The sequence below is a fragment of the Eptatretus burgeri genome, chromosome 11, assembly GCF_056783735.1.
Source record: "Eptatretus burgeri isolate ZD-2024b chromosome 11, Ebu_testis_v1, whole genome shotgun sequence".
NCBI lineage: Eukaryota > Metazoa > Chordata > Myxini > Myxiniformes > Myxinidae > Eptatretus > Eptatretus burgeri.
Genome location: NC_140971.1, coordinates 62,162,320 through 62,179,792, shown reverse-complemented (window position 1 = coordinate 62,179,792; position 17,473 = coordinate 62,162,320). Strand labels below are relative to the sequence as shown.

The 17,473-nt window shown below is 42.0% G+C and overlaps 1 protein-coding gene across 3 annotated transcripts in view; it reads left to right on the top strand.

Moving 5' to 3' along the window:
* The window catches only part of LOC147017213 (zinc finger transcription factor Trps1-like), a 114,989-nt gene that overhangs the window by 9,695 nt on the left and 87,821 nt on the right, over nt 1–17,473 (top strand). For all 3 annotated transcript variants that reach the window (XM_085846661.1, XM_085846663.1, XM_085846662.1), the window contains exon 3: nt 3,645–4,318. In XM_085846661.1, the coding sequence (XP_085702787.1) occupies nt 3,645–4,318 (674 nt within the window). The remainder of the gene's footprint in view (nt 1–3,644; nt 4,319–17,473) is intronic.

Genomic DNA, 17,473 nt, shown 5'->3' with positions numbered 1-17,473 from the left:
AACTTTGGCATTTTTCAGCTTCCAGGATCTTTTCACTTCATTCTTGAGGTCTTGGTATTTGGTCATTTTCTTGATTTATGCATCGTTAGTCCAAAATCGCTGGTATTCACATCTCAATTAGTCATGCCTTCTTCTCTTTTTTGTACCTAAGTATGATATCTAGTCGCAATGCTTTGTTTTCGATGTTCACACTCGATGGGATCATGAGGTTGTACATGAGCGGTACTTCTCTTTTGTTCAGTATAGGGCACTGAACGGTGCTTGAGACGTTGCTCTCCCCATCCCCCCCCCCCTTATTCACTCTACCCCCTTGTTAGCATCCTTTCCCTCCTCCCTCTGTCCTCTCCCCTCCCTTTCCTCTGTTCTTGCCCCTCCATGCTTTCCCTTCCCCTCCCTTCCCTCCATCCTCTCTGCTTCCTCTGCCTTCCCTCTGTCCTCTCTGCCTCCCCTCCCCTGCCTCCCCTCCCCTGCCTCCTCTCCCTCCCCTGCCTCCTATTCCTCCCCTGCCTCCTGTCTCTCCCCTCCTTCCCTCCTCTCTCTCCCATCCCTCTGTCCTTTCTTCCTCTCACCTCTCTTCTCTTCCTCTCTCTCCATCTCCTCCCTCCTCCCTCTGTCCTCTCCCCTCTCTTCCCTTCCCTGCATTCCCTCCATATTTTCCCCTCCGTCCTCTCTGCCTCCTCTCTCTCCCCTCCTTCCCTCCTCTCTCTCCCTCCCTCTCTCCTCTCTCTCCCTCCCTCTCTCCTCTCTCTCCCTCCCTCTCTCCTCTCTTCCTCTCTCCTCTTCCTCTCTCTCCATCCCCTCCATTCCCTCCTCTCCATTCTCTCTATGCTTCACCCCACCCCCTCCGTCCTCTCTTCCTCCCCTCCCCTTATCTACTCCCTATCTCACTCCCCTGCCTCCTCTCTCTCCCCTGCCTCCTCTCTCTCCCCTGCTTCCTTTCTCTCCCCTCCCTTCCTCCTGTTTCTCTCTTCCCATCCCCTCCCTCTTCTCTCTTTCCCTCTCTTAAAACCCCTGCCAGCGAAACAACGGGTTGTATTTGCAAGTCTGCAATAATCATCATTTTATAAAATTTGAATTTTTGTTTCTATTGAACATGAGGTTTTTGTTTCAGTTGAAATTTTTGTTTCAATTCTGTAATATAACATTGAGAAATTCTCTCTGTCAGTTATTTGGCCTTTTCTTAAATGATCATTGTAATAGGTCTTAAACATGGACCATGTCTGGACTGTGCAGTGACATTGTAACTGCAGTAATTATCTCCCATAATTAAGCCTCCTCCTTCAGGATAGGGGGAGGCTTATCCCTGTTGTGAAGCCTGGTGTTTGCTTTGTGGTTAGGGTGGCTGGCTTGGGATCTTAGAGTGCTGAGTTGAAGCCCCGTTGGCTGCTGAATTCACACCAGGTGGGGTTGACTCAGCCTGTCATCCTTCTGAGGTCAGCAAAATGAGTACCAGTTTGCTGGTACAGGGGCACTGCATTAGTGGCATAATTGTGCACCAACAAAATTATAGCTACCTGGCAGCCAAGCTGCCATATGCAAGAAGAAGATACCTGTTGTCGGATTTGTTTCTGCAACTAGTGCCCCAAATTTCTACAATTAGTGTCAGTGGAAGTGCAATGGTACCTCGGAGTTCTCTATGAGGACCTTCATGAGGACAGAGCCACCATTTTTTTTTCTTCTGTTTTTTTTCTTCCAATATCTGAGCCGTATCTCAGATATGGCTGGTACTTTCGGAATGAAATTTTGCAGAAATAATGTTAATAAAAAGTATGGTGGGTTGACTTAACTTTTTTGACTTTCACCTATTTTTTTAAGGTCATGACCTAATTATAGACAATTTAACATCTTCCACCATAACTCGATTAAGCTTTGTTCGATCATAACAAAATTGCCCTCTCTGCATAGACTAAGCCCGAGAACAAGTTGCATTTGCAATTAATTTACATCATATCCTTTTGAGTTAAAGGTCATGGTAAAATGACAATCTCAAAAAAAAAAAACTGCATATTTTTGTCATCGCTCAATTTTGCCATTGCGGACTCTCAAAGACCACTAGATCTTCATAGATGTCCTTGCATCATAACAGTGTACCTGCACTGAAGTTGTGCACCTGATATCTGATTTCTGTCCTTGACTTACTTTTTCAGATCGTGATGAAAATCTGAAAAATTATAACTAAAAACACTTTTTTTTATCATAACTTGAATAATTCTCCAATTTTCATAATTCTGAGTTTTATAGATAGACGGTAGATTGGGACACATTTTCTTAATTTAGCCTCTATCCCTAAATGTTGAATGTCAAGATGGTGTGGCGGGCTGAAAACAATATGGCTATCATTAGATCACTGTCGCTGGGGGAGGCTTACCCTTGGCAATAGCTTTGTGATCGCAGATATATAGTTTATTTTGATGGGTTTGGATTTGGAGGGGGGGGGAGGAGTGGAAGTTTAATTGTTGGAATGCATTTGCTGTTTAACGGTGCATTATTTTCATATGGGCTACTACAACTACTACTACCGCTAGAACTTTGACGACCCCATTTTTGTGAGGTCGCCCGACAAACCTCTTTGGCTCAAGTCTTTTATGAACAAACTGATCAGGCCTGACGTTAGGCTGGAGTTGATTTAGGCAGGAATTTGTAATTTGTTAAGGGTGTCTGCAATAACTCAACTACTCTTTGTGTAAGATACTGTGGGATCATTAATATCCACCAATGACCAGTGCTGACAAATGGGTCCTCCAGCTTATCAACCTTGCAATGCACAGCGCACATATCGAAGCCTTGCTTTGCATGGGAAACAACAGGGTAACAGTTTATAGTTGTGTCAAGATTCATATCGAGGTGCGACAGCTCAGTGGTGCATGCGTCCAAGCTCTCCTGTCAACCCTTTTTTGTTTTTCATATGAGAATTGGATGTGAAAAATTTGATCATGATAAGATCTCATAATTTTCAGTTTTAGAAATCACCGTTTGGTTTCCCAATGTGAAAATATATGCTGCTCTAATGCAATGCCAGCAGATACTGCTGCAATGCAGAGCTTGCCGTCCTTTCATCAACGGTGATGGAACTCCAGCTCTCCCTTTTACATTCCAGTCGTAGATTATATATTTCAAAAATATGATGTCATTGTGTGCTGGTACCTTTGCCAAATGCCCTGTTTGCGGTTAGTTGCGTAATTAGTACCACCTACTGTCGGTGGAAGTTCCTGGATGTGAATATGGCACAGGTATGAGGGTCTCAATGAACTTTTCCCATGTTACAGCTTCCTTGTTGTTTTTTTCAAACATTGTATTAAGTCTCATTTTTCATTTAGGTACAGCCAGGGTGGTTAGAATTATGTTGCTTGAGACTTATTATCCTCCTCGGGAGATACTCTCAAACAAAACAGAAAAAAAAATTGTATTCATTCAGTTTGGTGAAGGTTAAAACAAGGAAGAGAAACAGCAAACTGCCACAGTTTGTTCTCTTTTTATTGGCTGCTTCATTTGTAATGATGCTCAGGAAAGAGTGTGGCCATGGATGCAACAGAAAGGTTTTTTTTTATAAGGGTTGGACTGTGAGTCATACAAGGTAATAGTCGAAGACTCAATGAGTCTTCTTGAGTCTTTCATTGTTCGATTTTCTTTTGTCCCAATTACAGGTCACCCTCAACGGGAAACTGGTTGGAATCGGTCGGAAAACTCCTGACTGCCAAGGAGACACCAAGTATTTCAGATGCAAATTTTGTAACTTCACCTACATCGGGAGCTGTCGCATGGATCTGGAGTCACATGTCCTAAACACGCATGCTAACAAACTGCATGGTGTTTTGGATGAGGATGACAAGAAGGAGGTGGAGAATACCATTAAGGGATGTGATAACAACAAAGCTGAAAGGCTACTAGTTAATGGGCAGGTCATACTACGTAGTGAGGCTTTACACACTTCCTCTGTCTCTTCTTTCACACCAAAGACAGAAGATTATGGCTCTTCAGGCACTACATCTACAAATGATGTCAGAGAGGGACTTATAAAAGAGGAGCCTCAGACTAACGGCAGCGGTTCGCCGAGTGCTGTCAGCTTGTGTCCCGAAGAAGCTGAACTACGGACGGATGATGACTGCGACTCGTTTTCCGTGGCAAAGAGTTCATCGATGATGAAACCTGGTGGTGCAGAACCACCTGTCGGCTTTGCTGAAAGTGTGTCGAAGACCCCAGTGGCCCTAACAAATGGGCAGCACTGGGAAGGTGACCGGGAGACCAGTGTATTGGGATTTGAATGCAAGAAGTGCATCTTTAAGAGCCTCACTGAGAAGGATTTGTTGCTGCATTTCAGGTGAGTACCCATCGCATGTAAACATTGAAAAGTTGCTTGATAATAAGCAAAAAATAAGATAATTTTTGTTTTCACTTTGTGACTTTATTCATGGTTTGTGCTGCAAAAGTGAAAAAGCTCGTCTTACAAACAAATGACAAATCAAATGACCACCATGCAACTAAATCAGGTTTTGTGACTTTTAAAGTGTTTTTGGCAAGATAAAACTTTGGAGAGGAGAGTTTTGTTCTCACAAAAGTTTTATTTATTTATTTATTGTGACTTGGATATGTACACCTTTTTATTTTATTAATGTATATTCACCTGCGTTTAATAATAGCAATGTACAATGCATAATAATTGCAGCAATTGGTAGTAATCGAGTCAATGGATGAGCACCCTTTATTTCAGGATGTGGCTGGGTTTCTTTTTCTTTTTAAACCAAGCTCTTAATTTTTGTGGACAACAGGACAATGGTCAATGAATAATCCCTAAATATGGAACCACAATGGAATGCAACACTGAGCAATTCATGTTGCAGATGCTTGCTGGGGTATATAGATTATAGTAGATCTGAGAATGAAGGCTCAATATTGTAGTAGATCTGCACGCAGACACACACTGCTGCACAAACCAATTGCAATTATCTTATGTCGTCCCTTCGGGGAAACGTGCTCGAGGCTAATATAGCACATTTTGTCAGAGCTTCAAACCGTTGACTTCGGGTTTTAAACATAAATTAGCATTTCATTAAAAACAATTCAGTCATTTATTTATTCACTTGCATTCTTCTTTTTAGCAACGTCTCGCGTCGCGAACGCTGCTCATGGAGAGATCGGTGTTGTTGTCGTTGTTGTTGTTGTTGTTGTTGTTGTTGTTCTTCTTATTCTTATTCTTATTATTATTCTTATTCTTCTTATTCTTATTCTTCTTCTTCCTTCTTCTTCTTCCTTCTTCTTCTTCTTCTTCTTCTTATTCTTATTCTTATTCTTATTCTTATTCTTCTTCTTCTTCTTATTCTTATTCTTTTTCTTATTCTTATTTTTCCTTCTTCTTCTTCTTCTTCTTCTTATTCTTCTTCTTATTCTTCTTCTTCCTTCTTCTTCTTCCTTCTTCTTCTTCCTTCTTCTTCTTCCTTCTTCTTCTTCCTTCTTCCTTCTTCTTCTTCCTTCTTCTTCTTCTTCCTCTTCTTCTTCCTCTTCTTCTTCCTCTTCTTCTTCCTCTTCTTCTTCCTCTTCTTCTTCCTCTTCTTCTTCCTCTTCTTCTTCCTCTTCTTCTTCCTCTTCTTCTTCCTCTTCTTCTTCCTCTTCTTCTTCCTCTTCTTTTTCCTCTTCTTCTTCCTCTTCTTCTTCCTCTTCTTCTTCCTCTTCTTCTTCCTCTTCCTCTTCTTCTTCTTCTTCTTCTTCTTCTTCTTCTTCTTCCTCTTCTTCTTCCTCTTCTTCTTCCTCTTCTTCTTCCAAAATGTTAACCTCAAGGACTCGGCTCTTGCATGTACAAGATCCGGATCTCCTTAAATACTGAGCACATGTACACATCCTCACATAGACGGTGCCTTGTGAGAGCGTCTATCATGAACTTTTAAATATATTCGGACATTTGCTTTAAAGTTTCGAAAAGTTCACGTTACTATTTAAAGATTATTCCATTTATCGTATTGTAATTTCCTAAATACACTATATATCGTAAATACGTAAATACATTATGACGGGTCTCGCTATTGGCTTAATGAAGGCACGTGACGAAGCATCGGAAGTTTTTTTTTTTTTTTTAGCCGACAAAACCTTGAGGACGCTGCTCTTGGACACATTTGTCCTTGTATTGTTCTTCAACGGCCACAGTTATTCCTACTTTCTTGTGGGGTTGGCTGGGGGAAGCTTGGCCCAAGTCTTTCACGAAGTGGGCGGCCAGCACTGATGTCCGACTCAACCGTTAGGGCAGGAACTTGGAAATGGCCATCATACTGGCAATAGCTCACCCATTCTTAACGAAGGACGCCGTTGGATCGTTAATGTCCACCAACTAATGCCAGCAGATGGGAACCCATTTAACGCAACAATTGCAACAACATTTTTGCCAAGTTACAACAACCGAGAGGCGGCACACACATTGATGAATCTCCCTGCTTGTGAAACACCAGGATGACAGTTCAAAGCTGGGCCGAGATTCCAACCCAGACTAGACAGCTTAGAAGCAGTGTGCGTACCTCGAGGTCAACCTGCCAGCCTCTTCATCTAATTGCATTGACAACAAATTTCACGAATCCAATAAATCGTTTACTTATTAGGTACGCAACTATGGTGGAATTTTCATCACAATCCTCCTCTAACCTGACGTTCTCGATACATGTCCCGACCATCTCCTTAGTCCTGTCATCCTGGGCTGGCAGAATAGCCTAGAGGTGGGCGCATTAATCTTTGAGCTGTTTAGCCTGGGTTTGAATCCATACTCAGAACTTAAACTGCCACCCTGGTGTTTCACATGCAAGACGAGTCATCAATTTGTGTGCTGTCCATCGGTTGTAAAGCTGAGTGTCCCAACTGCTTGCATTAATTTATGGACCTTAAATGTCCCCTGGTGTCTTTCATGAAGAGAGGGCAAGTTATCACTGGTACCTTGAGCAAATTACAAATTCCTGCATAAGCTGTTGGTAGCAAGGTGTGTCTGATCCTCTCTGGTATTCCTTTATACTAAGTTACACTGCTTGCTATCCCAGTGTGTGGTTCCTGCGCAGGCTGCAGCTACTATACGACAAACACTTTCACGCTCCAGGTGCTCACATGCCGGATGTGAATGGTGGTCTTCAGCTACGAAGATTCATTCAAATAACATTACGCCGACCTCATCCAAACCTTCCTTTCCTTCAATTCTATACTCACCCATACTCTACATTCTGTCTCCTAGCATCCCCCCCTTTGTCTCAATAAATTCTCTCTTGCATTGTAAAAATACATTCCTCTGAAGTATATCGGCGCTTCATAGACATAGCAGAGAAGAAATGCATTATCTGCACTTTGAAGTAGACGCAAGGAAGTTTAAATCCATGTCCCCCTCCGATCCGCAATGCCGATCAAGGTAGCTATCTAAATTCACTTGGCAAAAGTCGTTGTAATTGATTTTCTTTTTTGATATGAAGATGTAGACTTTTACAGGATTGCTTGGACTGCAGAAGGTTCTCCAAAGTGCTACATATGAAAAGTCTTTTTCATTTGGCAATTGTGAGGTCTCGAGAGAAGGAAGAAGTTCTGGCAAAGATCGTTCAATCATCACGGGTCGCTGCTAAATGATTGCATCATCGACAGCAAATGCATATAGATCCAAACAGAGCATAAATATGGACCACTACTTCAAAGAGATAATGTCTCATGTTCAAATGGATCTGCCCAAGTTTATATCAACACCAGTCTTGGAGAATGCTTTCTGTCTCGAGGCTTCATACAACAAGACAAAAACTGTTTATACAAAGTATATGCAAAAAGCTCTGGGCAGTGGAATGGTGCGGAAGGTATGCAAGGGTGTCAAAAGTACAAATGTCTTTGCTACACACGAGGTAAAAATAAGAAAAAAAGTGAAACAAAGGAGAAATATACAGAGATGAGAAAACACTGAAAGACAGATGAAGAAATTTAAGAAAAAGAACATTTGAATGGTTGGTGAAGATAATTGCATGTTATAGCTGGTATGTACCAAAAGTACAATTTGATTGAATTTTTTTAAAAACAGTGCAAGTGATGTTTTGCTGGTATAATATATGCCAGCATGTACCACCCGTCACTTTGCTGATGGGAATACAAAGAGAGGGGTGAAAAAAAAAAGAGAGAGAGAGAGAGAGGGAGAGGGAGAGAGAGAGAGAGAGAGAGAGAGAGAGAGAGAGAGAGAGAGAGAGAGAGAGAGAGAGAGAGAGAGAGAGAGAGAGAGAGAGAGAGAGAGAGAGAGAGAGAGAGAGAGAGAATGAATGAATATATCAAGGGAGGAACATGGGAGTGGTGAAGAGAGGAGCAATTCCTAAAGAAACATCGCTATACACTCAGAAGGAGTGTGAGGAGGGTGTGGGGTGGGAGTGAGAGAAAGAGAGAGGGAGTGGGGAGAGAAAAAGCGAGAGAAAGGTGAAGGTGGATGGGGAGTTCGCAAAGAGAATGTTATGTTATGCTTTATGCACACACACACACACACACACACACACACACACACACACACACACACACACACACACACACACACACACACACACACACACACACACACACACACACACACACACACACCGATAAACAGACATTTCCATATTTACGTTGATGCATTCCTGGAAAACATTGTTTATATTGAAATAATGTAAATCAAACTTCAAAATCCCAACCACTTCATGTACTAAAAGGGATTGCATTACTGACAGAAAAAAAATTGAGTGGGATTTTTCAAAGAGTGAGATAATCAAAATATTATTGCAATAAAATACTGTACATGGGGGTCTGGTCATCTTATTATTATTTTTTTCCTGTGTAGCACAAGGCTGCAAGTAACGTCATTGAGTGAGCATGTGGCAGTGCTGCCGATGCAGTGCCCCTATATGTTGGAGCAGGAATTTGGAATTTGGCCACGATGCTGGGGATATCTCCCTCACACTTTGCGATGGAAACTGAAGGACACATTTCTCAATGATTCAGACAGTGTCAAAAACGCGAAGTGTCTTTTAACGTCCGCAGTCTAATTCTGGCAGACGTGACGCCCAGTTTTACATGCATCTGAGGGAGGAACACACATTGATTAATCACCCTGCCTGTGAAACACCAGCATGATGATCGCAATTATTGATAGTTTATAGCTGGGTTGAGATTCGAACCCAGGCTCGACAGCTTAGATAAAGTGCTCATATCTGTCATTCATCCTGCCATGGTGTGGGTTGCATGGTATTGATATAATTAGACATGCTCAGGATTGTCTGCCCCTTCCTCCATGTCTGACAACTCCACGAGAGGACATAATGATTTCTTCTTCGCACTTCTTCTTGGTGATGGGGTTGGTCTTGATGTTGTAAAATAAGTTGGGAATGTTGATTCTGTGGGTTCATCAGTTTGAGGCCTTTCAACTTTCTGGAAGAAGCTAAAGTGAGTCTCTTCTGTCTTCTGCTTTCTTTTTTTTTTCAGCAACTATTGCTTTGTAGCCACTGAAAACATTTTCCATTCTCTCTTGAACTCGCAGTCAACTTGTCCCGTCCGTTGCTTTACCCATTCGAATCCTCCCATTATGATATAATCGTTCTTTAAGATCGATCTTTATTTTAATATATTTTTCTTTCCTAACCCTGGGGATTTCCCCATGGAGCCGGTCACGACGCCCACTGCTCAATTAATTTTGTTGCACTCAAGGAAGTGTAAACTTTCGACACATTCCTCAATTTTTATCTTCACTCAATATAATTGTCTGAACAGTAGAAAAAGTAAAGTTTGATGCTTTGGTAATTTCACTTTTTTTGTGTAAATATGGAGAAGGAGGGATCATAGCCTGGCTTAAAGTAAATACGCTTTGTTATAAGAATCACTAAATTCTTTTAAAATTCAGATTTCCCTCCAGATTTTGCCATTTATTTAGTCCACAAGCTCCGATCCTCATATCCGAAGACAAATTTTGATTATATACTTTAATTTGTCCGTGAGAGGCCATCATGGAAAATTGCTTCGTATAATGTATAATATCGCTCTAAGCTTCTAATTTGAAAACTATAGCACCGACAAAAGTGATGTACACAGCGATGTGTAGGAATGAAGATATGGTATGAGTGTGGAAAGTGGAAAAAAAACCAAAACATTTTGAGCGCTTTGTCGTACAGAAACCGTTGCGGAATGCTCCATGCCAAGGCATTGTTGAGCAGGCCTAAACAAAATGGTGACTTAAGACCCCCTGTGAAGTGACACCAGGCTGACCATGATGGCATTCTGCTATCTTGGTAAGACTTAAAAAAAAATTTTCTGGTTAGCACCCTGTTAGTTATCTTCAAAAGCAGTGTTTCAATTTACCTAAATATCCAGTTTTCATTCATGCACTCTCTTGGAGTTTCCTTAGTATGCATTCAAAGTTTTGGATTGCTAGGTTTCATGCTTTTGGAGTTATGAAGGACACACACACACACACACACACACACACACACACACACACACACACACACACACACACACACTGACATTATTATACATAAGATACAGAGATGGAGAGAAGAAGATTGGGAGAGGAATACGAGATGAGAAGAAAGTTGAATATCATGACATCAGCAGATGGAGCAGGGGCGAAATCTGTGTTTGCTTGGTGATTGTGACATGTATGCGGTGAACAGGGAAATGCAATGATTGACTATTACATGCTCAGAGAAAAGGATTCGTGTATTTGTCCAATGCATGCTGCTGTGGTGGCATGCGAGCTTCCCTGCTGTCTATCAGCAGCTGAGCTTGAAGTCAAATCTCCAGTCTTGCCTGTAATGCACCTGCATTATGGTGGTCTGTTTTAAAGATGTGATAACCAATTCAATTAGCTCCTACAGAGATCACAATAATTTAGTTCTTCTTGGTAAGTAGTAATTCATTATCCTAAAGCTATATTGTTTCATCTCAGGGCATGTGTGTATTCATGTGCGTGCATTTCAAATATGGAAAAGGCATGGGCTACTAATAAATGTTCGAAATATGACTTCACCAATTTTGTAATAGACAATCACAGGCAACGTTTAATCTAAAAATGATGGACTTAATCGGGCCTCATTGTCAAAAAAATTGAGCCTGAGGAAGTCAATCAGTTACAGATGAAATGTCGCCGGTGATGACTTCTGTTCTACCATGTTTGTTATCTTGAAACAGACTATTTGTACTTGGTGTGATTATTGGTTGGCTGTGCTTTATTTTTCCTTTCTCATCTATAAACTAGAAGGGCACTCGGTGGAGTGCATACCTCCACTATGTAATGCCTGATCCACGAGAACATATCTGACCCAGAACATATCTGGAGAACATATATGCCACCCACCTGAACCTGATTGTATGTATGTATGTAAGTATGTATGTATAATGAAGAACTAGTCTTGCAAATTAAGGCTAGTGTCTATCTGCGTTGGCAGACAAGTACAGTAATATCAAATTGCTTATGTAAGTATGTATTTTGATATTGCTGCCATTGTTCAGTTTATCATACATTTTTCAAAGATTCGAACAGTGTCAAAAACTTCAGTTCGGATAATTCATTAAATTCCATGTCCGGGGTGGAAATCTAAATACAATTGTAGTAAGTGTTGAATATTTTGAGTAAATAGTGCTTAATCTCATATTTGTGGCAGGGGAGGATGAGCAGTTTGAGGGGGAGTAGGGAGGAACTCAAAATTTCCAAAAGATGAGACTTATTGCAACACTGTTGTAATCCAGGAAAGAAATAATCTCTGTGTTTAATGGCGTTCGTGTGTTGGGTGTGTTCTACGACTTATCATACTTGTACAGGCAAGTCAAATTGTCAGCAAAGTCGCTTAAAATTTGCTCCGGCAAATGACTCGCCACATCATGCAAGTATCCCCAATCCAAGGGATTTTGCCCGGGTCGAGTGCAGATTAAAAATCCCACTCAAACTTTGATGCGCCCCTTTGTTTATAAAATTCCCACTGCGTTTATGCTTATTTTAGAGGAGAGTGTCCTGAGAATCCCTTGTGAAATGTTTATGTAAAAGTCAACTTTGAGATAATTTTAGCAGATTCCTGTTCGTGATATTTCAAATGACGCTGTGGAGGAATTTTATCCACTTTCTTACTGGCTCCGATATTTTATTTATTTATTCAGTGATCTTCGATCTTCATCCTGCATGTGATGCATGTACAAGTTCCTCTTGGGGTTGTACATGTATCAAATGCAGGACAAAGACTTAAGTAGACATTGGTGTACTTTTTCATGAATTGAAATGCCATTAGTGGACAATGGACAAGCAGATATAATAGGCATTTGAACCTGGGTTCACCTGTATCATGATATGAACTCCATGATATGAACCTGGGTTCACTTCATACATTCAGTTAAAAGTAAAGTCTTCCATGAGGAATGTTTTTTTTTTTTTGTGGTTGTTGTTTCTGTTATTTGAAGCTTATTTGCAAACATCAAATCCCACCCTTCCCAGCTGAGCGCTTTTCATGATGACGATAAACGAATGCATGGTCCATGGGTACAACACAAAAGTATTCTGAGCAGTGTAGCAAGACAAGTGGAAGACATTTCACACTCTTGAAAAACTCCACTATCGTGAGGGAAAAACTTGGTCTTCATTGAGAAAGCCCTGGTGTCTTTGAGTGGTCCATCTTTGGCATGATTCATAATGCAGATGTGTAAAAGTCACGTGGCGTAAACTCGCTGGGCAGTCATGTGTGTATGTGTTGGCTGCCAGGCCTCGTGAGGACAGAGGCTTTGCTCTCGGCACCACCGTCTCTGAAGTGGCAGCAAGACATGTGGTGTGCACAATCCGATCTAGGCTGAAACGAGCTTGGGAGGTTTATCTGAAGAATCCAGCTCACGCCCTGCTTCATCAAAGGCTGCACAAAACAACACTGGTGTCAAAGGGCACATCACATATGCTGTGCATCACTTGACACATACATTGTGAGTTTGTGATATTATGAACGTGAGTGACATCCATATTGGGGGAATGCCCAGTGTCTTTTCCAGTAAAGAAAATGTGGATTGCTCAAGGCAACTGCACTTAATTTCACCACTTGCACCCACTGATAATTATAAATATATATATATATATATATATATATATATATATATATATATATATATATATCTATATATATATATATATATATATCTATATATATATATATATATATATATATATATATATATATATATACTGTATATCCATACGTATACATTTTGAAGTTTTTGTTTGTTTATTTGTCCGCTTGCGCTAATCTCCTAAACGGTGAAAGATAGGAGGAAACCTTTGAAACAAAAAATGTTGGGATGGGCCCCAGGAAGGTTATAGGTGAGGTGGCGATACAAAAAATGGTGAAATGGGCCCCGGGAAGGTTAGAGGCGAGGTGGCGATACAAAAAAATGGTGGAACGGGCCCCGGGAAGGTTATAGGTTAGGTGGCGAGCCCCTCGGTCTCGATTAGCATAACCTTCCCGGGGCCCATCCCTACATTTTTGGTTTCAGAGGTGTTTTTTATTTCCCCCTCACCAACCCCCTTTGGCTATGCCTGCCGTGACCCAATAGGGAATTGATACTGGGCTCGCGTCAGACCTGTGTCCAGAAGATTAAATTCATTTAAAAAGAACCCGGGCAACACCTGGTGCACATATATATATATATATATATATATATATATATATATATATATATATATATATATATATATATATATATATATATATATACATATATATATATATTTGTATTCTGGCATTCTGCCCATAGGCAGGTTCATTGCTGCTGAAGCAGCTTATAAGCAAGGGTTATAGTCGGTGGTTTGCCATTGCATTTCCAGAGATATATTGTTGGCGTCGTGGGTCATCTAAGTTGCCTGGTTTGAATCCCAGGGGGCTGCTCCAACAGCAGCCATACCGGTCACCTGGTTTGGCCATCCAAGAACAGATCACTAGTCTTTTCATTCTGATACTTTGCCACTGGGACCGTCAAATCAGCCGTTATGCTATGCTAATTGATACTGCATGCCTCGGGTTAATGGCCGAGCAAGCCGAGGAGATTCGCGGCACAGTCTGGATATACGGCATCAACTGCAATTGAAATCTGGGAAAGTCTGTTGAGGATAAATTGGCAAAAATGATTACCACAGATTAAATTCACCCCGAGACCAGGTACATATCACATAAATGATGGCACAGGGAACGGGAATACATAAAGAAGAAATCACAATCAACAATCAATAATAACGCCTCCTCATCAATCAATAAGAAATGCTTAATTACCTAGGTCTTAGCGGGCCCAATCATGTACACCATGATAGAGAGAGAAAATAAATCACAGGACAAAAAATATTATTTGATGTCTGGTCGGACACTACAGGAGGATGTCCGGTTGGTCTCATGGAAATCAGGTCCCAGCTGCTCTGGCGGAGAAGAGGCCACTGCGTCCCGTGCGCTCTGGGCTTGGGAGCAGAGGAGAGGGTGTGGTTCTGGCTTGGTGGGGTGTGGTTCATATGGAACAGCACGAGCAAATCCATTGCACCCTTCCAAGGTGAATCTGGGCAACTTCCCTGTTTCCACCTGCACACACACCTTTGTGGCCACCATCCCGTACGTTACACATGAGATCCTGTGCCCCTCTTCTCTCACTTGCCATTGGCCCAAAGGCTTGTTTGATGGGTGGAAGACTGCTCCCCTCCTCCTTGTCACCTCTCAGGATGACTCTCTCCCAGTCTTGTTGTATAGGTGCGGTGACATTTCTCACCTTTGTGGTGCTTCAAGGACTACTGGGACACTTGAAAAGCACATAAATGACAGATTACAAAGGGCAGAGCATAAAATATAGGTTCACAAGGTTGGTGTTTTTTAGACACGAACACGAGGATGGGTAGATATCTTCTCTCAATTACAGAAGTGAGACATATCTAATATCACAATTAATTACTTTACACTTACTGTAAGACATTTACTCAGAAGCTAAACTATACCAAACAATGTTAACCCCGAGAAGTTATTTCCACAACACAACCCCACCATCATTATTCAGACTCTCCTGAGTCTGCGTCCAGAAAGGGGGGAGCAATGTGGAACATGACCCCGCTTACCAACAATGCAACTCACCACCCAAGTCATTCCTACTCATTCATCCACTAAGTTTAAATTAGATTTAGATTGGTACCTGGATGTTATGGAGATAGAGGGGTATGGGGGTGTTGATATGACTTTTAGGTCGTTTGAGCATTGATGGGTGATTGTGTGCATGTGTTTGGAATGCAGTTGGTGGGGGTCTTGTCAAGGGGGGTTGTGTGGTTGATGTTGTGTGTTTTTAACCAAGCCCATGCCCCCTCCCCTGAGGGAAAGAAAAAAAAAATCCAAAAACTATGAAAACTTAAAAAAAAAACTTAAAAATAAAAAAATCATTAATTAAAAACATTTTTTTGCATTTTCTTCCTTGGATCTTGTGTTGATAAATTAGGATGGTGTTCACGCAGACATGATGGGCTGAATGGCCTCCACCTGTGTTATATTTCCTTGTATTCCTTGTATAAGGCACATACTTGTATGACTAAATCCGGATGTAATTTAAACAACAATGTGTTGTTGGAATGTTGGCATGAGGTTAAGATTTATATGATGGCTTCTTCAGCTTCTTGCTCCGCGGAGTCTATAAAGTCTATTTTTGCATTCGCCCCTACTCGGTAACATCTCTCTCCCCAAAAGCTGTCTATCAGAGCCCTGAGTTCCAACACCACAAGTATCCTCGGTGACGATCGCGCCTTTCAGCACCCGGTGCTCCCCTGGCCAAAATGATCTCTCCACAATTGGAGCTCTTCTTACTGCATATCCATACAAAATTGCACAAAAAGTGCCCATGTGGCCTCTCACAAGGTCTTATTGACCCATCTGGCCCAATGAACAATCAAAAGACCCTCGGCCTATTTAGCCATGAAACATGAGTGGAGTCTTTTGGTCTTTATGGCCTATTAGCAACGACACAGTAGATGAGTGGTGAAGCAGGTGAGCAGCATGGTCTGGCAGATTACATGGCTGAGAGTGCGAGCAGATGGTGCGAGCCAGCACATGGAATGACTGCAGATTTATTGTACTCAGTGGTGATGGCAGAGACATGTGGTGTCAGCAGGTAGGATGACCGGCTTTCGCCGTAACCTATCCTAGCCATACCTACCCCACCAATCCCTCTTTATTTAAATCTCTTGCTCCTCTAAACCCCTCTCACCAAATATATCCCCCACCCCCTAGGCCCTATAATCCCATCAAACTAGCTCCCAGGAGGAGATCAAGGTACATGCAGTGACTAATAACATTGAGGTGGTGTGGCTTCACATTGCTCACTGGTGGAGTAGCCCAAAGGGGGGAGGGGGGAGTGGTGCGTGCCTACCCCTACACAAACAATTTGCAATGGGTCCTCGCAAAAGCCGATTACTCTACTCCGATAACATCCAGCGACCACAAACATCAAAAATAGTGTGAAGGGGAAGCATCTCTTTCTGACCTAACATTTTAAAAATACATTTTTCCCAAGCTTTAACACCCCTCCACTGTGGTTCTATGTAACCAATTTACCCATAGTCCAGCGTGCTGGTGCTCTAACAGTTTTGAGCTGCCCTCAAATTTTTTTATCTGTGCCTTTGCATAATATCATGGCTGGGCAGTGTGGCTCCTTCTGCAGGTCTCTGCCCAGTCTCAAATGTGAGACCCTCGAACCACTGAGGCCACCTTGTGAGATACCTGCTTCTTCCAAATTTTTGGGAGCCCTCTCAGCCCTCTCTGGCATGTGGCACCTCAGGTACTCTCTATGGGTACCCGTGCCCACCTCATCAAAATCTAGGTTGCTCCTCTAGGTTCCTTGGCCTGCTATGGGCCAGTACTCACCCAGCACCTTGGGTGCCCTTCTGCCAAAATACCTACACACCATGGGCTTCACCCCAGCCTCTCAATTACCTTTTTGCACCCCATGAGAAAACTATTCATGAGAACCAGCACCAACACCGGAATGGCATCCATGTTCCAAAACAGCTGAATCCCCTCTTTATACTGCTAACATGAGGATTCATATCCACAGGGGGGTGTGCGTCTTCTTCAATACACATTCACACCATCTTTGCACCATTCACTCAATATCAATCCTGAAATAAATTGGTTCATGCACTTCATTCATCTCATCACCTCTTCAACTCATTTCCACTTTCATTCCTAATCTCATTAGGACAGGAAGAGGAAGAAGGATGAAGTCATCCATCCTAACCTCAGCCAATTCAAAATAAAATAATTTAAAGCCCTGTCAATTTGAATCATCATCTAAAGTCCCTCTAATTCTAATAATCTGTCCTGTCAGCCTGCCTGGTCAGTCTTCTACCCTGCTGATAACATTCCTCTGGGCCACTGGATTCACCACAGAGAACACAGCCTCGGCCTCCAGGCCCAATGCACATGCCGTGGGATCCACACAGGATCCCTGATGGAGATCCCGCAGCCATGGTCACCGTGCT